This window comes from Pithys albifrons, chromosome 9 (assembly GCF_047495875.1).
Source record: "Pithys albifrons albifrons isolate INPA30051 chromosome 9, PitAlb_v1, whole genome shotgun sequence".
NCBI lineage: Eukaryota > Metazoa > Chordata > Aves > Passeriformes > Thamnophilidae > Pithys > Pithys albifrons.
Window position 1 is genome coordinate 5,497,840 of NC_092466.1, and position 26,447 is coordinate 5,524,286.

General features: G+C 41.4%; 1 protein-coding gene across 13 annotated transcripts in view; it reads left to right on the top strand.

Annotated features, from left to right (window-relative positions):
• The window catches only part of FGFR2 (fibroblast growth factor receptor 2), an 83,215-nt gene that overhangs the window by 51,092 nt on the left and 5,676 nt on the right, over window positions 1-26,447 (top strand). For 7 of the 13 annotated variants that reach the window (XM_071563664.1, XM_071563665.1, XM_071563659.1 and 4 more), the window contains 10 exons: window positions 1,248-1,438; window positions 2,246-2,393; window positions 6,235-6,437; window positions 14,589-14,740; window positions 18,299-18,420; window positions 19,032-19,142; window positions 19,800-19,990; window positions 22,348-22,470; window positions 23,805-23,875; window positions 25,593-25,730. In XM_071563664.1, the coding sequence (XP_071419765.1) occupies window positions 1,248-1,438; window positions 2,246-2,393; window positions 6,235-6,437; window positions 14,589-14,740; window positions 18,299-18,420; window positions 19,032-19,142; window positions 19,800-19,990; window positions 22,348-22,470; window positions 23,805-23,875; window positions 25,593-25,730 (1,450 nt within the window). Of the gene's footprint in view, window positions 1-1,247; window positions 1,439-2,245; window positions 2,394-3,939; window positions 4,085-6,234; window positions 6,438-14,588; window positions 14,741-18,298; window positions 18,421-19,031; window positions 19,143-19,799; window positions 19,991-22,347; window positions 22,471-23,804; window positions 23,876-25,592; window positions 25,731-26,447 lie in introns of all 13 variants that reach the window. The other 6 variants (XM_071563662.1, XM_071563668.1, XM_071563670.1 and 3 more) reach the window with 3 other exon arrangements.

A 26,447-nucleotide genomic window follows, 5' to 3' on the forward strand; every position in this document is an offset into this window, starting at 1 on the left:
TTCTGTCACTTGTTACCTAGGAGAAGAGACCGACTCCCACCTGGCTACAACCTCGTTTCAGGTAGTTGTAGAGAGTAATAAGGTTCCCCGTGGGCCCTTTTTCTCTGGGCTCAACAACCCCAGCTCCCCATGAGAGGTTGAAAGTATGTGTAGGTCAGCATTAACTCTGCATTTTTATAAAAGAAAATGGATAGAGTTAAGTTTGCCTGAAGAAGGTGGTGAGTTCCCAGTGAGGCTGATGGAACTGCACCTGTCTGAAGGCTTAAGAGAAAGTTTTTATGCTTTACTCACTTGCCTTGTCCAGCAAAGAAAGGCTGTTGGTGGCCCTGGGGAGCCCTGGCCCATGCACTGCCCAGAAGGTGTAGGTGACTGTTAGGTCTGGCTTAGTGAGGGTGACAGAAAGTTGCCACAGTGCCAGATCAGAGGGCAGGGAAGGCTCCCATCAGTGCTTTCCCCAAAGATTGGGTATATCCCATCCACAAAGTTGGGCTGGGAATGTTGGCTGCAGTGGCTCTCTGGGCATCCAGATGATCCAGTATATCCAGTGATGTGAACTTCACTGAAAATATTTGATAAAATGCTTATGCAAGTATACAGATTAAAAGCTGTATTGGCTCACATTAAACACACTTCTCAGAATAAGAATGAACCCGGATTTCTGCTGCTGTGTCTGGATGAAGCAGAGAGCAATGATGGTGGTGGAACTGGTGAGGGTGTTTAGGAGGTTGAGCTGCCTGATAAATGTGTCCTGCACAAGGGGTTTCAGTGCTGAGGCTTCTGGTGCTGGTTTAGAGAAATTCCCATCAGTTTATTTTAGCACATTAGTCAGTTTTTAAAATTAATCCATAATATTTCTTCTTAATTTGTGAAGCTTTCGTTGAATCAGAATGTTTCAGAACTCAGAGGTACTTAGTACAATAGCATAAAAAAAGGAGATATTTTACTTAATTATTGCTGAGTTGTAACTATGGAAAATGCATAAAGTTTTTCAGTGTGGTTTCTCCCCTCCCCTCAGATGGCTATTCTTTAAATTACAAGTGTGGTGCTCAAGTCATCATCTCCTTTGAACTGCAGTTTTTGTTCTACGTTTTGGCTGCAGTGTTACTTCGGAGGAGTCAGCCAACAGGCTTACAGGGCTTTTTGGCTCGAGTTCACTTGCAGTTTTCTTGGCAGCCTCACTTATTTACGCATCTTTATTTCTCTCCCTCCCTCCCTCCCTGCCGTGTTCCCTGTCCCTGCCTGCTCAGAGCGCTCCCCACACCGGCCCATCCTCCAGGCGGGGCTCCCGGCAAACGCCTCGGCCGTCGTCGGAGGGGACGTCGAGTTTGTCTGCAAAGTCTACAGTGATGCTCAACCCCACATCCAGTGGATAAAACACGTAGAGAAGAATGGCAGTAAATATGGGCCAGATGGACTGCCATACCTTCAGGTGTTAAAGGTGAGGCTTTACAGATGCTGGTGGAGATGATGCCCTTCTTTAAAGGAATTTTGAGTTGTCAACTTTTGAGAAGGGAAGTGTTTATGTTACAAATGAAATAGCGAGTTAGGTAAACATTTGGCTGTCTAAATGCTAATTGTGCAGCTTATAGACACTATTTAGCTTCATCTCTGAATGTTTCAGGCATGACTTAGAAAAAATTGAAAGCCTTTTAAAGAACACCATTGGCATTTATATATGGGTAGAAAGCATCCAAAACATACCTGGGACAATCTACTCCATTTATTTCATGTTTCTTCAGCCTTTTGATTTCAAAGTAACATGGCACCTGTTGCCAAAAGCTTGTTGGCAGGATTTGGTTGTCTGGATGCTGAGCCTGCAGAGATGTCTGGTTTTTAGTGGTTTATCAGTAGTGTCATTCCTGCCAGCAGGCGTTTTGAGCAAGCCTGACCAAAGAAATTCCAAAGTTTTCCAAGCTGAGTGTCATTGCCAAACCTCAGTGTGCTGGCAGGCAGGACAGACAGCTCTACACCTTCTTGTTCCTCACAGCCACTATACCTGCCCAGGTGCTAGTTTTCCCCCACGCTGTTGTTTCCTAACTCCTCGTGTGATGCTTCAGATGTGGAAAAAAAACAAACATTAAAAAAAAACTCCCCATAAACCCCAAACCTTCAATGTTTTGACGCTGATACCTGTCTGAAGTGGAAGCCTTATTCTTGTGACGTGTTGGTGGTGGGACCATAGACAGATTGGTGTCGGTTTTGGGCAGCAGTGACGTTGTTCTCCTGTGTTATTGGTCTATTCTAGCACTCGGGGATAAATAGTTCCAATGCTGAAGTGCTGACACTGTACAATGTGACAGAGGCGGACGCTGGAGAATATATTTGTAAGGTCTCCAATTATATAGGGGAGGCCAACCAGTCTGCCTGGCTCTCTGTTCTGCCAAGTGTACAAGGTAACAATGTTTTTTAAAGCAAGCTGGATGTAGAAGCTGGAAAAAGTGGTGCTTTGGGAGACTGCAGGCAGCTTGTAGGATACTCTTTGGCCTTGGTATATGTGTAATCCTCCTTCGGTGATGCAACTGGTATTACACCAGCAGCCATGGAAAAATTCCCACAATATTCTGTGTGTACCATAAGCACTGGTTTCTGATGCTGATCTGTATTCTCTCTTTGGTGTCTTTGTGTCTGTGTGTTTATGTCCAGTTCTGTTGTTAATTGTGCATATTTTGCAGTTCACATATAGGGTTCTCACTGAGTAATGTAATTACAACCTAGTTAGTGCACATTTTTTTATATACACACATATGTGTGTGTGTATATGTATATGAAATGTTCACATAGGTACCCACAGAAGCATATTCCCACCTTACCTGTGACTGTGCAAGGTGGGAGGGTTTTTCAGTTGTTACTCACCTGTTACTAATTGGTAGTTCCTCAGCAGTAACAATAAAGACTGGCAACCATGTGACTACAGCTCACAACTAAATTACTTCAGAATGGTTTGATTAAAAAGTATTTATTCCTTCATAGTGTATTTCAAAGTAACATTTTTGAGCGGAACTGAGACAAAAAGCAGCAAAGATTAATTTCTCTAAATGTCCACCATAGAGACCTTGATGCTGATGCCCTGCTGTGCCCATCTTTGGGCAGCTGGCAAGTTCCACGTCTAAGATTTACTCTATTTGTAAGAGTTTGTATAATCACTGATACTTGGCTTGATGCACAGTGGCTTGTCAAGACAGATCTAGCAAGTCAGAAAGATGACCAGAAAAAAACCCAAAACTTCCAGATTATTTTTTTCAGTCTTAAGATTTAGAAAAATATATTTTATTTCCCTCTTCTGGTTCTTAAGCCACAACTGATTGTTTTTGGAATAAGACATGAGATACCTTCCACTGTGCTTCTAAGCAAACCAAGTCTTACCAGACTTGAGATTAAAATGAGATCTTCACGATGTACAGTAGTAGTTGCTACACAAAAGTGTAGTGCATTGGTTGATGCAAAGATCATATAATGCTTAAGACAGCTACTAAGTTGTGTCTTTTGGAGCAGAATTTGCACATTTTTTTTGGTCTATCCTTTCAGAGTATGTTTTGTTAGTAAATTCTTTCCTCTGAAACAGGTATCTACATGTGAAGGATCCCACATTCTGTCCTACTTTGTTTTCCCTTTGTTTTTCTTTCAACTTTCTTTTATTAAAAAAGAAGAAGGTTAAATTAAAAAAAAAGCTTTGTGGGTTAATTTTTCCATGTCATTTGATTGCATGCATGTTTAGGTGGTGAGTTTAGGTCTGGTGAAGGGTGTTGATTACTTTCTGAGGTGAGCTGGGACCTGTTGGTAAATGCCTTTTGGATGAGGGATTGTGGATGGGGAAGGAGCTTTGCATCTCTACACCTCTGCCTTCACAAAGTGCAAAGCCCTGTGGCTCCCTCTCCCTATCCACAAAAATTCTCTCAATGTCTAGCTTTTTCTCTTGCTTCCCTCTTGTTTTTTTTCTAGGCTGCCGGTGTTAACACCACGGACAAAGAAATTGAGGTTCTCTATATACGGAATGTAACTTTTGAGGATGCTGGGGAGTATACATGCTTGGCGGGTAATTCTATTGGGATATCCTTTCACACTGCATGGTTGACAGTTCTGCCAGGTATACACTGCTCTCTTTCTGTGGTTTTTTCCTCTTTTGTTTTTTCCCCCCTCGTTGATTGCTGCAGAATTAGCACGGCTTCTGTCTCCAAAAAATAAAAAAAAAAAAGACTTTTACAATGATTTTGGTTTTTCAAACTCAGTTGTCTCAAGCCAATTAATTGTTTTGTCATGTATTTGCAACTCCAAAAACCTAACAATAACAACAAAGAAGGGGTGGGGAATGTGTGGCTGTTGCACTGAATTGAAATATTTTTACATCTGTTAAATGTTCATCAGAATTGCTAAGGAACTGCATTTCCTCAGCACTTCAGTGAGACAACTGAAAATCAGCACATAAATCATTGTAAACTTTGTTATAAAGTTTGGAACTAATTTGGCCAAAGTTATGTACTGGTTCATTAAAATACCTGAGCTATTCAATGTGCTTAAATTCACTTTTACCTATCATGCAAATCTGGAATTTTCTGATTTCAATGCCAATGGATCATGTACAGAAGCAGTGCCTTCCATATCTTGGGAATTGGCTCCGTGCATATTTAAGCATTGCATGCTCTAAGGAAACAAGTAGTCATTTGCTTTTACTGCAAAGCATGTCTCGCTGTTCTGGTGTTGATGATGTTTCTGTCCTTTAAAGAAACAAACATCAATGTGCTCTATTGCCTAAAAATTGTTATCAGCTGTTACAAGATGTAACTGTAGCTGGTTTTGACACTAGTCAAACTTTCTCATTTATAACTGTTGGCAGCTGCCTTAGGAGTTCCTTAGAAAGAACGTGAACCACCTGAGGTTTGCTGGGTCATCTTGTGCTTAACATTTATTAATGTTTTATTAATTTATTAATTAATCCTAAGTGAAAAATACCAAACCTGCATGTGTGTATTGCTGAGGTTCATTGTGTGGGAGCTAAACATTCCCACTTTCTGCAGATCATTTTTTAGCCTTTATTAAAAAATGCTGAACAAGGCAGCTTTATTCCATCTCACTCTTAAGGAACACCAAGCCTGTGTGGTCTCTTGCCCAGCAGGCAGAGCAGTGCTTGTGTAGAGCTTGCTTCTGCTGGCAGTGTTTGCATTTTGCAAGTGCTTGAACAGCATTTTTTTTAACCAATTTTCTTCAACAAAGTATGTTTATAAGCCTAGAAAGGCACAAGAAAACTTCAGCTTGAACGTGCATTGCTTGTGGAGTGACCACTGATTGCTGTGGAATGCTGTTTATTCGGAGGTCGAATCCCAGATAAGGGATTAGGGACAGTGTTTGCACATAGAACTGTCTCAGAGATAATTTCAAAATGGTTTCAATCAGAGGAACAGCTATGTAAACCCACTCCCACTAAAACCTAATCTCATAGACCAGTAACCACTGATGAGGTTACTCGAAATACATAGTCCTTAAAAAGAACACAGTCCTTACGCTCATTAATTAACATATTGGTAGCAATTTCTTTTTCACTTGAGTTATGATTTTTAATCCGGCACTGGGCTCCTCTGAGGAGCTCAAGGGAGTTGGGCACCCAGCATGAAGCACAACAGGTTAAGCAGCTGGACAGCCAGGTCCTTGAAACCCTTTTGAAACCCCTCACCTGAGCTTAGAGGGACAAATTCATCCTCCCTTCCCTCTGTATTTTGAGATCCTACTGAAAATTTTGGGTAACCAAGCAATGCAGACTCAAGCCCAAGTGTCTATTTGGAAATTTAGACACTTTTTCTTTAGACTACCTAATTCAGTATTTTATCTTTGGATGTGTTTTTGTGTGGTTCAGAAGAATTACAGTGCTTTAGAAGCTTGACTAAAGTAAAAAAATGAAGCTGAGCCCAGTCTGAAGAGTTTATTTCCCCCCCAAATCATGCTGGGTCATGCAATATTTCCATGTACCTGTCTAGGCAAACACATGTATGTGTCTATATATGTATACATAGACACACAATTGCTCACACTTGGTGGCAAACTGAGACGTCAAAGCAGTGATCTAGAAAGAGAAATTACTCTCAGATTGCAAGATGACCTAAACACTCAGTATTCTGAGTGTCACACAGTCCCTGCAAGAACTGATCATATCTTGCCATTTCAACTTGCTCCAAGTGCAGTGATGCCTGTACGATGTGCTAACTCTGTGGTGTGATTGTTCCCTCCTAAAAACTTCCAATGCAGCTCCTGAGAAAGAAAAGGAATATCCCACATCTCCAGACTACCTGGAAATAGCAATTTACTGCATAGGGGTCTTCTTCATCGCCTGCATGGTGCTGACAGTCATCCTGTGCCGCATGAAGAACACCACCAAGAAGCCGGATTTCAGCAGCCAGCCTGCGGTGCACAAGCTGACCAAGCGCATCCCTCTGCGCAGACAGGTAACAGAAAGTAGATAAAGAGTTTCCAGAACTTTTACCAAACAACCAAGCCAGCACATGCTTCTGAGGAAAGCTTTGGAAAGGGGTATTCAATAAGCATGAGAGACCAAATTGTGGTAGGGGGCGGGAGTGAATCTGGTGTGGGAAGAAAGTACATCCCAGTGTAGTGGTGAGTGTTTGAAGGCAAGGAAATCAGGGCAGGGCTGCTAAGGGAGACATGGGAAAAGTGCAGTGTGTTCTGTATTAGCAGTCTGTAAGTGGAAAAAATATATTTAGAGTATTTTGGGGCCTTATCCCACAGCTCCTTGAAGTCAATGGAAAACATTTTGCCGACTTAATGGACTTTGAGACATAATCCTATTTAATTTATAGTGTTTCTAAGGTGATTGTTGGTGTGGTAACTGGGTACTAGATACAGAGAGGTATTTTTCAGGAAGAATTCTGAAGACTGAGGGGGGGAAGTTTCATAGGTAAGCATCAGGAGAACATCCCAAAATAGAAAAAAGACTGTAATAAGGTAAAAATAGGAGGGATACTGTATCAGATCTTGGACAGTTTAATTAAGATGCTGATGCTTTTGAGCAAGGAACAGAAGTAAATGTCAGATTTAAAGTGCTCACAACCATGGCCTGAAATATGTTTTACAGTTGTTTGTGACTGGCAGTGAGCATTTCTGGAGAGGGCAATAGCACAAGTAACAAACCAGTTGAACAAGTACCAGGACTTTGGCTTTATCACAGGCCATCACTTGCCAGAACTGCCTCCATTGCCACATACTATCCTCTCCTGAAAGACTTGTTTTTTTAGAAGCTGGAGTTTAATAGGTTTTGATTTTCTTGCAGTAGATCTTCAGGAATAGACCTCTGCACCTGCCAAATCCACCCTCAGGTTTCAGCCCTGCAGGACTGGGGAGTGTTGGCATCTGAGGCTGTTTCACCTCATCATTCAGAGCAGGGAACACCCAGAGGGGTTGAATCCAGGCTCTGGTCTTGGGCTTTGGATGTGAGGGTTCAATTTGGGTCTGAATAAGAATAAGAATTTCTGCAGATTGTTTTTACAAAACAGAATATTGGCATTGTCAGAGTAATAACGTGTCTCTTAAAAATGGTTCTGCAGTGTGGTAAGTGCATGAGCACACAGAGTGGGAGAGTTTGAATAGCATTACTTTTTTCTGAACCTTTGTTTCATGGTTTCTGAATCTCCTTCGTTAAAAATACCAGGGAGAAGAAATGCTTTAGCTGCCTTACTCTGAATGCAGTATTTTACAAAATCTTGAGATGGGGGACATGAACATTGTCCAATCTGAAGAATATTTGCTTTGTTTTATGAGCAAAAGTCTTAATTCTTATTTTTTTCTAACTTTGTTTGCCACATTGGCGGTTTTGGTTTGTGTTGTTTATTTTTTGGGAGGCTTTTTTTGGTAATTTTATGATTTTATTCATTTGCTTAAATATCACTAGAATGGAGAGGGACTTTTGACTCTATCAGAAAGAGTGATGAGAAGCCCTCAGTTCAATTCCCACATCTCTGGCTGGAAATCTGTGTAGTTTTCTGGATAAAGAAAACTTTTCAAACGTTGTATATTTAGCCAGAGAGAGATCCATATCAGCTGCTCAGATAGAAGACATTTATTAGATTTCTGCCTGAATAGAAAACCATCACAATGAGTCAGAGATAAGTTGATGGCATGAAAAATACCTAAGGTTTGGTGTGAGCTCAGTTGTGTCAGCTGGAAATCATTCCTCGGGGGAAGAGTGTTATTTCATGGTGTGTGACAGCAGTGCCAACCAGTGCCCTCAGTTTAGCTATTTAGCATTAAATGATGCAATGTGGACCTTCTCCAAAGCTATTGTTTTCACAGAGGAAAAAAACCCATCTTACAGCATGTTTGTCACATTGGGTTTTATCAATTTCTTTTGGTTTTCTATGTTTTCTTAGCAGAAATGGCATTTTGCTTTTAGAAGTGGGAGTAATTTTTTTGAAAAGCAGTTTATAATTGAAAGTGCAAATGCTATTTCAACCCCTAAGCAAAAATTCCACTCAATTGTTCCTAATACTGTTTTGTTAACAGGAGTTTCTCACTGAAAGGTTCTCTGCTTTTGTATCTTGATGGAGGAAAATGTAACTACTGTAAAGCATTACAAGAAATCTGTATTTGTGGTTTGATGATTTCACTGGTCAGCTTGCAGAGGGAGGATGAGACAAGCAGTCCCTGAAGACTTGCTCATCAATAGTGAAAATTCCTTAATTTTTCAGTTAGCATCTCCTTGGTCCTGAGGCTGCAGCACTTGCGTAGTTTTCTGCATCTTTTAAAGCTGGTTTTTGGTTTCAGAATTGTTGTCATAAATGAGGAATTGAAAAATAATCCAGATGTTTTATTAACGGGTGTGTGTTTCTGGATTATTCAACTCTGCTTTGTTGTACCACCAAGTTTACTTTGTTTCAGTTTATTTGCATTTCAGAGGATTGTATTTAAAGCCTGGTGGGGTTTTGTCACTAAACCTTTATTTATTGTTGATTACAGAAGGTTCTGCCTTGGCTTTGTGCTCTGTGTGGGAGGAATAGAGAAGGTGGCTGAGTTGGGAGGATGGGTGAGAGCAAGCAGGGAAGATGCTCCTGGCAGGTAGACTTGAGAATGGGGCAGAGATCCAGGGCTGGGTAATGGATTTGTTGAAATTCCAGAGAAATGAGACCATAGATTGGGAAATTCTTGATACTGTTTTCAAAGCTCTGCTGCTGCATCAGGGTCCCTGAGGATCTGGGTATGGAAATAATCCTGGTTCACAGGGAGACGTTTGCACGCCTCTGATGCCATCCTGTCTAAGCACGAGAAGAGTCTTGCTGAGTAACATATGGTTTGGTTTGCAGGCCTGGATTCTCCTACACTATTTAGTCTGAGCTACTACAGGATTTTATCATTCCCCACATGCAGGCAATTTTTTCCTGCCAAAATGTGGTTCTTTTCACATTCATAGGAAGGGTCATGATGAAGTGAGGAATTACCAGTTCCCTCCACCTACAATCCTCAGCCTCACCAGGGTCTGGTACTTGGTTTTCAGGTTTTACCTGGGCAAATCCAGCAAGCAGCTCCTTTTGTTTCCATGAAGGCAGGGAGTGCTCTGTTGGGGTTTGCCAGGGAGCTGCAATCCTCTATTGGGGTTTGCCATGGCCTGCATGGAGGTACCAACTTGGCAGGGACAAGAGGAAGCCTTTGCAGGGTTGAACTTCCCAAGCTGATTTGCTGTACAGGCTTTAGGTGACAGGTTCACTGAACCAAAAGGGCAAGAGTAGCCTTCAATAGGATATACTTCTATGTTATGGAAATTTTAACAAATAAATTATAATTGAAACAGACTAAAAGACAGTCCCATCTCTTGTGACTTGTCCACTCAAAGTCAAGTAGGAGTGTTTGTAATCACCGGAGTGATTTTTGGTGCTATCATAATGAACTTGTCAAATTTGAATCACCTCAACTATATGTCTTAAATAGGGAGCAGTGATTTTTCGTATGCTTAGTATTTAAAATACATTCCCACTAATTTATGTCTGTTGTTGTTGAGTCTAATCCTTCGTATAGATACAATGAGTGTATTTGTGATGAACAGAGACTGCTTGGATTAAAGTAAGCAAAATAGCTAATTCAAAATGGTAATGGCAGCTGGAACCTGGAAAAAAGAAAAGCAGTCAGGGAAAAGGAGAATAATGTAATGTTTCTTATGGTATTGTACTGTGGAATTATCATTTATTTTAAGGAGTAGACTGTGAAATACAAAGATTAACACACAACTGTCGATAGGATAGTGTTGAAAGGAATTTACTGTAATAAGCAATTTTAGTTTTTCTTTATCTATGGATTTCTCTATATGGAAACCATTATCTTGCCTAGTAGTACTCATTGGATATTATTTTGTGTAGAGGTGTTTCAAAAGGAGTGCTGTTCATGAAGGGCTGGTGCATGTGTTTTAAATGTCATACTTAACATTAGGATTATTCAGTGTTGTTAATTTAACCTTTTATTTTCCTAGGGCTGGTCACTCAGGTGGACTGTTACTAATTATACATATGCATATTTGCATATGACTTCAAATTACCTTTTATAGCAGAGCCTTCACAAAGGCTGACAATTATAGGAACTCACTGCGTGGCTGCTAAAATCTCCCAGCGTGAGTGCCAGAGCTGACAGATCTGGGCTTCAGGACATGGTATGAATTATCAGTGCAGGAAAACACCCTTCATAATCAATTACAGACAATTACACACTGCTCTGCAGCTGATTTTGCCACATGGCACTTAAAGATTCCAGCAAAGATTTGTTTGTTTTAAATGCTCCGCTGCTTAGAAATGCTTGTAAAGCATTAACTGAGAGCTGATTAAACACAGCCAAAGGAAAAGATGTTGTTAAAATAGGGATATAATTGTGCATTGATGTGTGAGGTTTGGACACAGTGGGCTTTTCTCCATCCCAAGTGTAGATATGGAGCTAAAGATCTGTCTGAGGCTGGTACTGTTCTTAGCTTTGGCCCTTTAAAAGCAGAAAGGAAGCACACAAAGAATATTTTCTGGTGGAGATCTGCCTTCCTGTTGAGTTTAACACACACCATAATGGGCCTTTCAGTGCTCTGCTCAAGTCAAGCTGACTTCTGCCTTCCTTGCTTTAATTAAGCACTCAAAATTCCTCTTTAGTGTAATCACTTAAAACAGGTCTCACCAACATGCTGAGTGGACCTTGAAGGTGTCTTGATTCCCCTGCACCAGGTGAACCTGCATGGTAAGGGCTTGGAGGGCAGTGCTGTAAGTGCCAAGCTGGAGAAAGGCTTTCTATGTGTTGTTACTTAAATGTGTAATGCAGATTAAAGTTGACCATGTCTACTGACCTGAGAATAGGTAGGATTTTCCTCCCTGTTTTATAGTGTACTCTAAGGCAGTGAAAAAAGATGCTTAAGGGATGAGATCAAAGGTTAATTCTTTATTATTGCAGGAAAGGTGAAAGGCCACTTTGAAGTAGAAAATCTCCTCCAACCATAGGCCAGACTGGGTTGGCTTCATCTTTTCTGGAGCAGATTTTTATAGCCCTTGAGCTCCTGTAACTCCTTGTACTGCTCCAGTTCATCAATCAGAAGAATATTCCCTGGGACTGCAGTCCATTTTTCTTCTCCCAGACACTGAGTAGTTCCTCTGGATTTCTCATCATTCCTATCCACATTAATGCACTTTGATTACCTACAGCATCTCTGGCCCTTCATCCAGTTCTTCTGTGAAGTGAACATGTGCAATATTGTTAAAAGGGAAACTGGCAGAGTCTTCTGTCTGTATTTTTCTATGCATTATTGCTATTTACCCTCTGTGTTTAAAACCCATCACCAGAGTATTTCAGTTTATTGCAAGATTACATTTGTAGCTTTTACCCATGCTAAGACTGCTGAATGGGGAGTGTAGAGTGAGTGAAAAGATGAAACACTGGAAGAAGTCCAATGTCTGATGCAATTATTGCATTGCTGAAAGAATAAAAGACACCAGAACAATCTGGACCATTTGTCATATATAAGATATATCATCTAAAATTTTTAGCTTCATTTTCATGCCTTCCTGATGTCCCTGAAAACAGTGGCTCTAATGGCAGGGACAGGCATGGAAGTAAAGACAATGTTAATATAGAAATAAGAGTCAAGAGTTGAATAAAGATCTTGGTAGAATGACTGGAGAACAGTAGGTAGATTTTGGAAATATGGAGGAAGTGGTCATACAATATTGATAGGATTGTGGTGAGAGATGAAAAACTGGAAACCAGAAATAACAGAAAAATGGAATTCAGGAATGTCAGGGATGGGGCAGAGGAGCTGCCTCATTGTTCATGGAGATTAGCACATTTCTTTGGGCTAAGCTGGTTCATTTCACGAGGCATCATTTTTAAACTGTAATGAAATAATGAATATGAGCAAAAAATTAAGCAGAAGTCTGGGTCCAGCCCTGGTTCTCATGCTGGCTTGTCCAGCAGGCGAGTTCCCCTCTCTAGACGGGGCATGGCAGCATCTCTCTGGAAGGACTCAGTTCAGTATTCACTTCTGATTTATTTAGAGCTTCATAGTCTGCCTTAATAGTAGTTTTCTGTTTGTATCCCAGGTGGTCACTAGATTTGTTTTCCTAGAGGAATGTGCCAGGTACTTGTATTTGCTGGAAGTCAGTATTAACATTCATGATTGTGGGATGAATGAGGGGAAAGCAGCCCACTTTTTTTTTTTTTTGAATGGTGGCCTTGTTTGTGCAGTTGTACTTTCTCCTTCCATAGACACCATATCTTGCATGCAGGAACTGCTTCTGATATCAAGAAAGGTCTGTCTGCTGCAAGTCTGGTTACCAAGATTAATTTTCTGATAGCAATCCTTAACACTTTCTTCCCTATGAAACTTTTTCACTCTAAGACCAGAGATTAAGAAAGTTTTGTCAAGATGAGAAATCCATTTGATGAGGTGAGTTTGAGGATTTCTACCTGCAAACTGATGTCTCAAACAAAGCAGGTGGTCAGAGTTCTGATGAGAAATTTGTTTGAGAGCCTTTGTCTTGTAAAATACACTATGTAACAACATGACTTGCAAGAGACTTTCAGTTCCATTCTGAGGAGCTCAAGTAATTCTGTGGGCTGAGACACTGACTGTTAGTTGGACTTATCAGTTGTCACAGAGGCAAGAGGATTTTGTATCCCTATTGCTGTGGGTCTCTGATTTGCCTGTTAATGCTATTAGGATCTGTTTGCTTATAATTGCTTTTATAATCTAGTTATGAATTCTGTGGAACAAAACTGTAGCCTGGTGACATTTTGCATAGGCAGACCTGGTGTCAAAGTTGGCTCCAGGTGATGAGGGTGAAGGCTGAGGGTGGGAGTTGCTCTGGTGCTTCAGGCTTCCAGCTCAGGCAGAGTCCCAGAGAAGAACCTCCAGCTGCCTGAGTGAGATGGGTACCAGCAATGGCATTGTGAGACAACCTGCATCCCAACTTGGCCATTGGATTTGGGCTTGGCCAAGACTGTCATGGCCTGAAGAGAGAAGAAGGACTCAGACTTAAAAGAGGGGGGAGACTGGCGAGACAAGCATTTTTTCTTTGTGTTAGTATTCCCTTGAAACTCTGAAGTCAGCAGATGACAGGCTGCTGCTTGCAGCTTTGAAGAGACAGCTTTATAGAAGATTCACACCATTCACACCAAAGTTACACAGATGGAACAGCTGCCTCCTTTTTCAAACATTTATCATTAAGTACCTCTGCTGCTCTAAGGAAAATGTTGAGGCTGATGAGAAATCACACTCCAAAGTTTCAAAACATCAGACATTAAATTATTTTTAGGAGCTATTCTTCACATTGCCTGCAGAATCTTTAATTAAGAATGTAGTTAATTGAATTATTGTGGTAGCTTCTTGATGCTTTCAGTATTGAATATGTGGAAAGTATAGAAGAATATAGGCTGGAAAAGACCTTTAAGATCATGAAGTCCAAATGTATATCCTGCCAAGTCTACCACTAAACCGTGTTCTCAGGTGCCCATATCTACAGGTCTTTTAAATCCTTCAGGACTGGTGATTCCACCCCTGCCCTGGACCACCTGTCTCAGTGCTTGTCAACCCTTCCATTGATGAAGCTGTTCCTAATATCCAATCAAACCTCCCCTGGAATCCATTTCCTCATGTCCTATTGCTTTTATCGTGGGAAAAGAGGTTGACCTTACCCTGGCTGTGTGCTGATTTGGGAAAGACATGGTGACATGGACAACTAGAAGTGAGTGGAAGAAGGAAACTTACTGGTCACCTCTGCACACGATATAAGCTGTCCACTTAGCTATCTGAAGGTAGTGATGTAAATGTTGTCAGTTGATTAAAAATATATTAATTTGGTAAAGAAAAAATATATTCTGAATGAATATATTTAAAACTGACATGGATTTTGACCAATGGGTCAGACTTACAGCCTTGGCAGCAATTAGAGTCAGTACTTACAAGGGAGCGTAAGTGGGAGAGCAGTGCACTAGAAAAAGGACTGCAGATTCATCCACTTCCTAATACCATGGTTCTGAGCTGGCTTCCTCTCAGGTACTGATGGTTTTCAGATTTTGGGTTAAGATTACATCTCTGCCTTCTTTTTTCTTTTGTGCATCTTGCATTGCAACAACAGGTGTCGGCCGACTCGAGCTCCTCCATGAATTCCAACACGCCTCTGGTGAGGATCACTACCCGCCTCTCCTCTACTGCTGATGCCCCCATGCTGGCAGGAGTCTCAGAATATGAATTGCCAGAAGACCCAAAGTGGGAGTTCCCAAGAGATAAGTATGTAGCCCCTTTCCTTTGACACTACCTGTGCATGCCTGAAAAGCCTGAGACAGTATGGGAAGGAGTATCTTTGCTAATGTCTCCCAGGGTTTCTGTAGTTTAAAGAAAAACCTCAATTACCTGAAGCTCCTCTGAAGATCAGGAGTCAGTTCAATTATCTGAAATGAGTTTGGTTAAATAGAAACTAAATTTTCTCTGCCTGTTCTTCTGATTATATTTTTAGATTTTTGTAGGTTTTCAGATTCTCTGATGAAATGTAAGTCCTCTGTTAGGAAAAGAGTGACTATTTCACATTAGGTATCATTTAGACTAGGGAAAATATCCAAATACAAGCATTGTTGAAGGGCAGTCAAGCTTTCCCTAAGCAATACCTCTCAACATTAAGCCATGTTTCTTAGTTGACTACTTAATTGGTTAATGTGTAGAAAACAGGTAATACAACATCATGTAGGAGAGAGAGAAAGTATAAGTTATGCTATTAGACAATCTTTTCTCTCTGTCAGGACCTTGGGTAGAATTTGGTGTTGATTTTTTATTCACCTGTGTTAATGGAGATGGTGATTTTTGATGTAGGGCAGCATTTTGCATGTTGTGTGCATGTGTGTACAACTTTTGTGGCTTAAAAGAATCAGGTTTCAAGCAGAGTGTACTGAATTTTGATATATTCAAATTCATGTGGTTTTATAATATTTTCTTCAAAGTCTGTTGACTAACATGCAAAATGAGTTTTTGAATAATTGAATTAAATCTGTAACCATATTTCTTAATGCAAAAAAAGACATGCAAAAGAGGGATGATATTAACACAGGTAGAACCGTCATTATTTATCAGAGTTAGTACTAACTTTAAGAAGGCTTTAGGTGGCTTTCAGAAAATAACACCCTTTATCATGGACAGTTCGCTTTGAAAGTTCAGGGTTGTAACTTTTGAATAGAAGAACTGTAATTGTCAACCTTCTGACAACTGTTCTGGAAATTATTTTATTGATGTAGCTGAAAACTAGTGTAAAATGCTGTAATTGCCACCTGCAGCGTTGCAGTCAACAGTGGGGGCCTGTGTCTGAGCTTCTGTCAGCCCATGCCCTGGGGGGAAACACTAAATGCGGAAAATTTTAGAGTTGCTAAACATTTCAACCCAGCGCTCAGCACAAGTGTAGGTGAAGCAGATTTGCAATGAAAGGAGGCTATTTAGAGGCAGTTTATTAGGTTGGGGGGCAGGAGGCACACAATGAGGGGTCTGTTACTTTGGTCCTAGCAGGGCAATAGCACATAAATTAACCAGTTTCCAATGCAAATGTTTGTTCTCTGCCAAGATCCTAAATTCAATTTTGGTTCTGGAGAAAATGCAGGATGACCTCAGCATAGCATATGCTGCCCTTCAGTCTTTGCACCTTTTTAAACTTGCATTTGCTTTAGAAACCAATCCAAAACAGCCTGAGGAATTCTCACCAAGTCAAAGCCCAAGTTTGACAGAGTGTGCTGGCTGCCCTCGGGGGGGGGGGGGAACCACCTCTCACTTGTGTCCTGTGCCTGAGCAGATAAAGGAGGTTTTCAAATCACTTAGCCCTGGTCTAAAACTCATCTGCTGGTGGTATGACAACTTCTCTTTGTATTTTACGGTGGAAGACAAAAGTCCATGCTTTTAAGAATGAGCCCCTACATGTATCACATCTGTGAGTTCTGCTTTTGACCATGGAAAGCCAAGTCCTTAAGAACTCCCTTATGAAAATGCTTCTCTGAATCTGTCCCCTACACTGGATAAGGCAGCATCACACTGCCAAGCACCCTCCCTGATTCCTGTCACTGCTGCTGGATGTTAGATGATATTCTCTGCAAGTGAAGGAGCCCAAGTCTGGTCCTTAAGCACTTAAGCTGGACCGAAAAAGATTTTGCCCAGAGGCCTCAGTTTCTTTTTTATTTTATCTCTTTCTCCTCGTAAAGTCGAGATCAACCTCTCTGTGTCTGTCTGTTAGAGCTGAGCAGGTTTTGCCACTGGGTAAATGCCCCATGAAATGCATTCTGCAGAGCCCTCTTAATGACTGCTCCTTCTAGAAGGGTTTTGTGTTGGTGCTGTGATGACAACAGAGTTTGTTTCCCCCAGTCTCTGCCTCCCCTTTCTGAGCTGAGCCCAGGAGCTGCAGGCAGGAGGCACTTCTGCTGTCTTCTGTCTGGCCACCCCATTAGCCACTCCAGGGAGAAATGTGTGATTAATTACCCACAGCTACACCCAAACATAGTGTCAGCTGACTTGATGTGTCTGTCTTTTGGCACGAGAGTTCATTAGGCAAAGGATCCTGAAATAAAAAGCCTATGGCTTTTGAGCTAAAATATAGCTGCTTAATTTTCCTTTCTGTTTGCACTATACTATTGTATCACAGGAGATAATAATATTTAAAACATCCCCCTGCCCATGATATCATCCTTTACCTTGTTTTCAGCTACATCAATAAAATTATTACCGGGACAGTTCTCAGAAGGTTCGAAATGGCAGTTCTATCCAAAAGTTACAATTCTGAACTTTCAAAGAGAACTGTCCACAATAAAGGGTGTTATTTTCCCAAAACCACCTAAAGACTTCTTGAAGTTAGCACTAACTAATAAATAATGATGGTTCTACCTGTGTTAATATTATCAGTCATCTGCTGCCTGAGGGTGATCACAGGGCAACACACACAGAAATTTGCCTTTCATCTCCTTGCAGTCCATGTGAAAAGGAAGATGATGTGCCTTGTTACAGTGGCAGGAAAAGCTGGCCTATTGCTGGTGCTCCCAAGTTCCAGCCACAGTCTGATGCTCTTTGAAGGCTCTGCCCCTCCAGAGAAGAGCAACAAGGCTGGTGAAGGGACTGGAGCACAAGTCCTATGGGGAGAGGCTGAGGGAGCTGGGGGTGTTTAGCCTGGAGAAGAGGAGGCTCAGAGGTGACCTCAGCACTGTCTGTAACTCCCTGAAGGGAAGTTCTGGCCAGGTGGGGGTTGGTCTCTTCTCCCAGGCACTCAGCAATAGGACAAGGGGGCACGGGCTCAAGCTCTAACAGGGGAAATTGAAGTTGGAGATGAGAAAAAAATTCTTTGCAGAGAGAGTGCTCAGGCATTGGAATGGGCTGCCCGGGGAAGTGGTGGATTCCCCATCCCTGGAGGTTTCTAAACTGAGATTGGCTGTGGCACTGAGTGCCATGATCTGGTAAAGGAACTGGAGTTGAACCAAGGGTTGGACTTGATGATCTCAGAGGTCTTTTCCAACCCAATCGATTCTATGTTTCTATGCTATGTCTCCCCACGAGCCATCAAGCACAGGCCCTTACTCCAGGGAGAAGGAGGAAAGCTGGGTTTAGTGGCTGATGCCCTTGCTGAGGTACTCATTGTGCCATCCCTCAGAAAACACACTCAGTGCACATGCAAACCGATGCTCACCCAAGCCCTTATTGGTTCCATATGATAAATGCTCCGTGCTGCAGCGAGTCGCTGAAAGCTTTCTGTATTCCAGCCTGGAATTTGCCTGGCTGCATCCCTTCCCCTTCCCCAGCTGCTGTGTGTTAACCTGCGGTTTGCACCTCCAGGCTGACGCTGGGCAAACCCCTGGGAGAAGGTTGCTTTGGGCAGGTTGTCATGGCCGAAGCGGTGGGGATTGACAAAGACAGGCCAAAGGAAGCAGTGACCGTGGCAGTGAAGATGCTGAAAGGTAAGAAAATTGGGTGGTTAGGGATCAGAATGGGTGATATGGCAGTCCTCATCCACAGAAAGTTCATTTTGTGGCATCTGAACTCTGTCATCATTGCCAGGGGGGTCAAAGAGCACATAGCTGACCCCAGCCTTCAGCAGTTTGGGGTGTAAATCTGTGCCCCTGACAGCCTGTTTATCTTGAACAGTGAGTATTTAGGAGCCAGGAGATGGATCAGCATCGTGTGGGTCTCTCTGCTTTGAGTTTATTTCATGTCAGAGGCTATTCATGTGTAGATCCTAACCCATTCAGTCCAAGTGGTTGGTGCCTATTTATTTTGAATTTATTTGTAAGGTTAGTTTGCAGGAAAGGTGGTTATTGGAGGTTCAGTAGCTGAGAACAGCATTTTTATGTCTGATATTGCTGTGCTTCCTTATAGCATAAAACACTGAAGGAACTGGTCAGTCCATCAAAGAGGTTGAGGCTATTTTTTTTAAGACATAACACATGACTTTTTAAAACATACAGTGTATTTTGCATTTTGAGTCACATATTTTACACCAACAGTTGAGACTTAGTGAAGTTCAGGCTGGCATACTAGATAATATGGACTGAACCTGTTTATTCTACAGATGATGCCACAGAAAAAGATCTGTCTGACCTGGTGTCAGAGATGGAGATGATGAAGATGATTGGGAAGCATAAAAATATCATCAATCTCCTTGGAGCCTGTACCCAGGATGGTGAGTAGAGGAAAGAAAGTAAACCAGAACTTTCCAACAGCTCTGCAAAAGTCTCATTAATCATAATTTTTCAAGAGGTTTTAAGGAAGCAGTCATGCCGTGATGGGATTTTTAGGTATTTCTCTAGCTTAACAGCAATATTTTAACTCCTGTGTCTCATTATAGTTGCAGCCTTAATATGAGAAAGGGTACTATATCATATGAAAACCCTCTAATCCCTTGCTGTAGGGAACAAATGACCTTTTGCAGAGTCTTTACCCGTGCCTGTTGTTCTGAATTGTCAGTCCTGTTTAGGAGAACTTTTATCCTGCAAATTTGAAACAAACACTTTCACTCCCAGAAAGCTAATTGTGCCACATAAAGTGATGCAGAATGGCATAAAACTCTGGAAATTAAAAAATTTTAAGGAACACTTTCCCCTTGTTAGAGATACCAGAGTATTTTTTGGTTGAAAATGTTTGCTTTTCAGTACATGACGTGGTCTGGAAGGAACAGGCACCAGGTCAGGGTATATTTTTTTTCTTCAAGTGGCGCTTTCTGATTTTCCACTTTAGCATTTATTGATTCAGTTAATTTATTAACACTAAAAGCTTCTTTGCATAAAAACTTTGTAGCCTTGGCCCTGACTGCTTTTCCTGTGGTTCTGTGTGTCCCAAGGCCCCCTGTATGTGATAGTGGAATATGCTTCCAAGGGGAACCTGCGGGAGTACCTGCGGGCTCGGCGCCCGCCGGGCATGGAGTATTCCTTCGACATCAACAGGGTGCCTGAGGAGCAGATGACATTCAAGGACCTTGTGTCCTGCACGTACCAGCTGGCAAGAGGCATGGAGTACCTGGCTTCACAAAAAGTAGGTGGAACTCAGCAAACACTGCACAAAGCACCTTGGGGGTGTGTTTCTTCAGGGGTTTTTTCTCAGTTTGGTTTTGTTCTCATCTCGTTTGCGTTCAAGAATTTGCTGGGAGAAGGAGCTTTCTCAAACAGGTTGCATAAACCACACGCTGGGAGATCAGTGGGAAAATTCAGGCACTTTTCAGTTTTTCATCTTTGTTTAACAGTATTGCTAAAATGAGGCCCGGAATGGATCATTTAAAGTAAATATTGCGTGCATATCTGCAGTTTGAATTCATAAGCACAGGTGGTCACTTGATTACACAAGTCACATTACTCCACCCATGAGACGGCAGGCTCTGTTTGCCTTCTGTTCCCAGTCAAATCAACCAAATCCATTCACATAGTGATGGGAAACAAATGAGTCCAGCTAGTGAAAGGATTTACAGAATAATAACAGGCAGAGTTGGGATGACCCAAGACAGCAGGGCAAAAACAGCGAATAGAAGAGGCAAAAATAAATGGAGTGTATTAGTCACTTAAATTATGCACTTTACTTAAAACTGGTGTTTGTCAGGAGAGCAAGCTCGTTGAAAGAATTTATTTATCCTGTCATGTCCCCAGACACTTATTTCTTAAACTTGTCTTCAAATGTTATTTTTTTTAACCAGTAATTTGATTAAATTATAGTTATGAAACCTTAAATAACCCTGTAAAACTAACTCTGTAAACATACTGTGGCTTGGTGGACAAGCAATCCTGAATATCATGGGTGGTGTTTGGACCCAGTAGCTAAACCAGAGCAGCAGATATTGGTGGTACTACTTCCTGCAGGGTGTGGAGTGGTTAGTGGGATTTGTATCGATTTCCAGTCATGTCCACTCCCAAGTATGGAGCAGTTTTTAACCAAAGACCAGGGCTGAGTGTAACCCTCCATTCCTGTTGTGTGGAGTCATGATTTTGTTACTATTTTTTCAGCACTTGTAAAGGTTGGGAGAGAGAGGGGGAATTTAGGTTTAATTTTGCTTTGAAACAGTAAATCTCAGCATAGTAGAGTCGATAGGGTGATGTGCATGACACCGGAACTCTTCTAGTGGAGTAAGCAGGAGTATTGATTAGGTGACAGACCTCAGGATATCCTTCTAAGATTAATGAAACACTTGTCTGGCAGTGAGCAGTGTTCCAAGAAAATAGAACTGATATGAAAGGCAAAAATTAATCTTCTGATTGGCAAATGTTGAGAGCAAGTGTCCTCCTGAGAAGCCCTGAGGTGCTGTTAAAGGGTGTGTGTTCACACAGATGTACAGATGGAACCACAGCATCCTTGGTGCAGTTCCTGTGCAAAAACACTTGGTTGGTGCTGTACTGAACTTGGCAGAGTGTGAAGCATTGCACAAGGCAGAGGGAAACCAAAGGCAGCACACTGTGCACTCTAGTGCTTCAGACACCCACCATTTCTGTTCGTGTTCCACGAGTTCTTTTCCCCTTAGGGATCCATTTACTGAGCTGGAATAATCAGAGAGCTGGTCTTCTCACAGTATTTTCATCATGCAGGAAGTGTGAGAAGTCCAGTGTTCTTGTTATTTCAATCCAATAAATGTCTCACTGAGACTTAAAAAGAAAAAAAAAAGGATGATGTTTATGCACCTACTTTTTACCGTACAAAAAGTTTTTGCTTTACAAGCAGTTGTACTTCCAAGCAATATCCCATTTCCAAAGTTGGATGGATGCTTTTTAAAAGTGGGAGGGGTAGCCCATGTTGTTTCTGCTACCATAGCATTGCTGATGCTGAATCAGGGGGCTGATTGGATGCTGAAATCATGTACTGTTGTCTGGTCCTGCCGGAGCAGGTTTTTCCTGGCAGTTCCCCGTGGCTTAACCCAGTGATGATCAGAAATTTCTTGGACTCATTTTGCCCATGTGGGATAAGAGATCTCAGCAGATTGCTGGGGCAAATTATAATGCAAGAGAGAAACTGAGTGTTGTATAGTTTTCTGTAGTGGGTTGGTCCAGCATGTCTGTGCATTTTCTGAAATAAAGAGTACAACACAGACTAATCCAAAATCGAGGAGGGGGGAAAAAGATATTTAACTTGAAAATAAGCAGAATATCCTGGTGGGATTCCAAATGCCATGTTTCAAGCAGACCAGGATTCTCCAAGAGACTCTTTAGGGCCTTTTTTCAGCTGAGGGGATGGATTGCAATAATTAAGAATATCATGTTTCACAAGCTTCTAGTAAAGGTGTGGCTTTCCCACCTTGTCTTTTAGGTTAAAATATGTAAAAGAAACTTAGTTATGGTACTGGGAGTATTGGAAGTACTTTTACAGCAGTTTATTTCAGTGGGCTGTATTTTTCTTCTTTCTTTTCTTTCCAGTGTATCCATCGAGACTTGGCTGCAAGAAATGTTTTGGTAACTGAAAATAATGTCATGAAAATAGCAGACTTTGGTTTAGCCAGAGACATCAACAATATAGATTATTATAAAAAGACTACTAATGTAAGTGGATGGTTTTCTAATCTCTGGAAACAAGTGTTTCTTTCAGTGATTCATTTCAAAACTGTGGTTGTAAACTTAATGGGTTTCTTGCACAGCACCTGCCTCACTTTTCATCACAGACAGAAAACAAGGATCAAGAACATAAGCATTTCTGTCCCTCTTACAGTGACAGTGCAAAAGATAAACAAAAAGGCTGTATATTATGGGATTGGAAATGCTAAAATACAAGAACTTTTTTCCCCTGTGTCCCTGACTGCAGTCACTTGCAATAAGTGGAGCTATTCCTGTTGATCAGTTGCTTTAGTACCCAGCCTAGGATCTTGAGAAACACTCTACAAACAGGCCTAGCAATAACCATAATAGAAAACCTGTTTGTGTGTGCTGGTGCCACATACAGCTTTGGGCCTTTGCCTATGCTTAGCTTGGAATGTACAAATTGTGGTAGTATCAAAGTGGAGCTAGAGGTTGAGAAAATTGATTTGTATTCCCCAGCTGGTTTTCTGTTTAACCTGTACCAAATCAAGAAGATAAAACATTTTGGACAGAGTATTGATTCCTAGTTTGAATTTCTTATACCTTCTCATAAGAATCTCTTAAGGTCCTGCTGAGCTGCACTTGGGTTTTGATGGGAACTGTGGAGAACTCATTGATTTCTACAGACTTTATTATGTATAAATATAACTCATTATTAACAATCATGTTAAGTGACTTATCTGTGAAAATTCACCGTGTGATTCATGGCATTTTAATGGCAATATCTGCCTACTTTCAAAAGCCAGAAGAACCAGGAGGAGCAGGGCTGGAGGGCATTGAATCTTTCTGCTATCAGACTTGGTGCAGTTTCTGAGCTCTGGGCACACTGTGCGTGCAGAGCACAGGCAGCTCCAACTGTGAGCTTTGGGTCACTGCAAAAGGAGCAGGAAAACAAAATTCTTGGGTTCAGTGATCAATTTATTTTTGCAGGCAGGCCTGTTTTTCAGAGGTTTATTAATTGTGGTGGTTTTGTCTTTAAAGAGCCATAGTAAAATGATATTTTTGATTTTGATCTGCTTATCCTATCATTCTCCAAGCAAGCAGTCTGGGAACTTTTGGGGAACTCTCAATGCTTTTAATTTTATCTTCAATGTTTATATCCATTTTTCTTAAGAGTCTCCCATCTTTAGCTCATTTTACTATTGTTTCACTGAAAATGTTAAAGGTAAATTACCTGCTGGTTTGAATTAGCAGACTTCTCTTTGAGAATTGATTAATCTTTAAAAATCATATGATGCTGAAATCATCCTGTAAAGTGCTGCCATTAAAATTTTTATTTCCCTTCCTCTCCAAACTTGCAGGGGCGGCTTCCAGTAAAGTGGATGGCTCCAGAAGCTCTGTTTGACAGAGTTTACACACACCAAAGTGATGTGTAAGTGGTCTGATTTTAGTGGGGGTTTGTGTGTGGGGGTTCAGTTTGTATCTGTAAAAGTTTGGGATATTTTCAATGTATTTTGCTGCTGTCCTTTACCTTTAAGAGTTTTCATTCTGTTTCATGTATTAATAGATGGAACAAGACTTGCCCTTAGAAAGTGAGGATTTTATGGTAGACTGCTAACCAGTGCTCTGTTACTAATCTGCCCAGCTTCAAAGCACATGAAAGGTGGAAAATGCTAACCTCCTTCTGTCACTGCGGAAGTTTCCCCCCTTGAACTTATTTACGGATGTGCAGCTACAAAGAGTCTATCTAATTTGCTTGGCTTTTGACATACTCTGGACTTCCTTCAGGTTAGAAAAAAAAAGAGAGAAGAGAGAGAAAAGAAAAGGGGAAAAAAAAAGGAAAGTTCATGAAAACCTCTTATAAATATCCGTGCTAAGATTAGGTATAATAAAACCTAGGCTGGGCATACTGGAGAAGATTCCACTGATTTTGAGAAGTGTTGTTGCTTCCCAGCAGTAGTTCGCATGTAGTAGGAAATCATTGGACTCTGACACTTAAAAATCATTTAATGTGATCATAGAGTCGCTGGCTGATGCAACTGCTTGGGGTTTATTCTGCTTGCTGTTACAGTTTCATGTGCATTGTGCTTGAAGTAGACGTGTATTTCTTATGCAATGCAGATGAAGATCTCAAGGTTTTTTATTTCTCCAAGAGAAACTGTTAGCTGTAAAAGGCTGGATGCTTCCCAGCACAGGTGTAAAAGGTTATGCATGTCAGTTCAGGGTTAAAAAGGAAAAGGACAGGATGGAGAAAATAAGTGTCTCCTCTTTCTTTAACCTGTATGCACTTCCCAAGCTGCTCTCTGCTCAAGAAAACCATTTACTGATGTGTTTCCTGCAATCTTTACATCATTTCCAAAGGAAACTATATACAGAGGTTGAGGGTGGATCAAACTTGTGTTTTAAAATAACATCTTGGCAAAATATTTAAGAGAATGTGAAGTAAATCACTTCCCTGGTTCAGGACTGAGCTCCTTAGCATGAGGATTTCAGTGCTGGGACTTGGAGGCTCTTGGCCCCACGGTGGCTTTGAAGATGGCTAAAGATAATATTATTGTAAGTTTGTGCAAACAGTTTACTAAAATACCCTGCTGCAGAGCTGGGGGAGCTGCAGAGTAGCTCGGCAGCCAGTGCAAGCTGTGTGCTGTTGCTCACCTGGCAAAGCTGCCTGCCAAAGAGCCTCAGGTTGCCAACAAGACGTGATGAGACAGGCAAGCAGGCAGGAAAACTGCCTTAAAATTATCCTCCTTCATTTCCTAGCAAAAGTTAACAATAAAAGAAAAAGAAGGGCAGGATGATGCAAAATATTTTTGTTTTGGACAGTCTGCTCTTTCCAAAATACCCTGCCACATAGTTGTGATCGAGCTGAGCTGTGAATGTTGTGTAAGTCATTAGGCTGTGAAGATGCAGTTCCTTGCAGTAGCTCAGAGCACACCAGACCAGGACAAAGGCTGTGTTTGGGAGCATGCTGGGGTCAGTCCCCATTCTATATGTTGTCTGTGCAGCTGATGCACTTCCCAGATTGCTGTCCTACTCAAGGCACAGACCTGGGCAGAGGCTCATCTAAGCATGGCCTAGGAGGGGTTGGAATTCTCTGTTTCCAGCATTCAGGCAGATCTACTAATGCAGTTTTCTCTTTGATTTTACAGTTGGTCATTTGGTGTGTTAATGTGGGAGATATTCACGTTAGGAGGATCACCCTACCCAGGAATCCCAGTGGAGGAACTTTTTAAGCTGCTTAAAGAAGGGCACCGGATGGATAAACCTGCCAACTGCACCAATGAACTGTAAGGACCCTGATTTGCTGTGCCAGGGTTGAAGGGCACATCTGTGCTGAACTCACATGTTTAGTGCTACCCCCGGCAGAATCAGACATTTTCAGAAGCTCTTGACCCTAAAACTGTGGGTTATAGATATGTAAAGGAAGACCATGAAAAGGATTTCAGGAAATGTTTGGCAGAGGAGGCTTCTTTGCACACCTCACTGTGATCCTATTGAAAAAAGGAAGAGTTTATCTACAAGCCAGTCTCTGACAATGTTTTTACACTCATATTTGTTTTAATATTATTAAAATGAAAATTCATAAATGTTGCACACCCCCCTGATCATATGAAAGGTACATCAGGCCGCTTTTGTACACAAATATATGTCTGAGAACTCCTGTGTTAACACTGTATTATCTCCTGGTGGTGAGGGGAGTGTGATTTCCCTGGTATTTCAGTGTAGACTTTAACTATTTTAGTTATCTTCCCATTTTAATTTCTTCACAAAACCTGCAATCTCTTACATGCAAAAAGGTTGATGCATGTGAATTTACTGCATTTGAAATTCCTGGGACAGATGGCTACAGAATTGAGTCCACAGAAATGTAATTTAGGCACTGAGCAGGGGAGAGACAGGAGTAGAAAGCACCTTTGAGGGCAGAGAGTGTTGCATGAGTTGGGAATTCAGTGGTCCATGTGTAGAGCTGTGTGTGCTCCCTGCTTTACTTGTGAAGAACAACA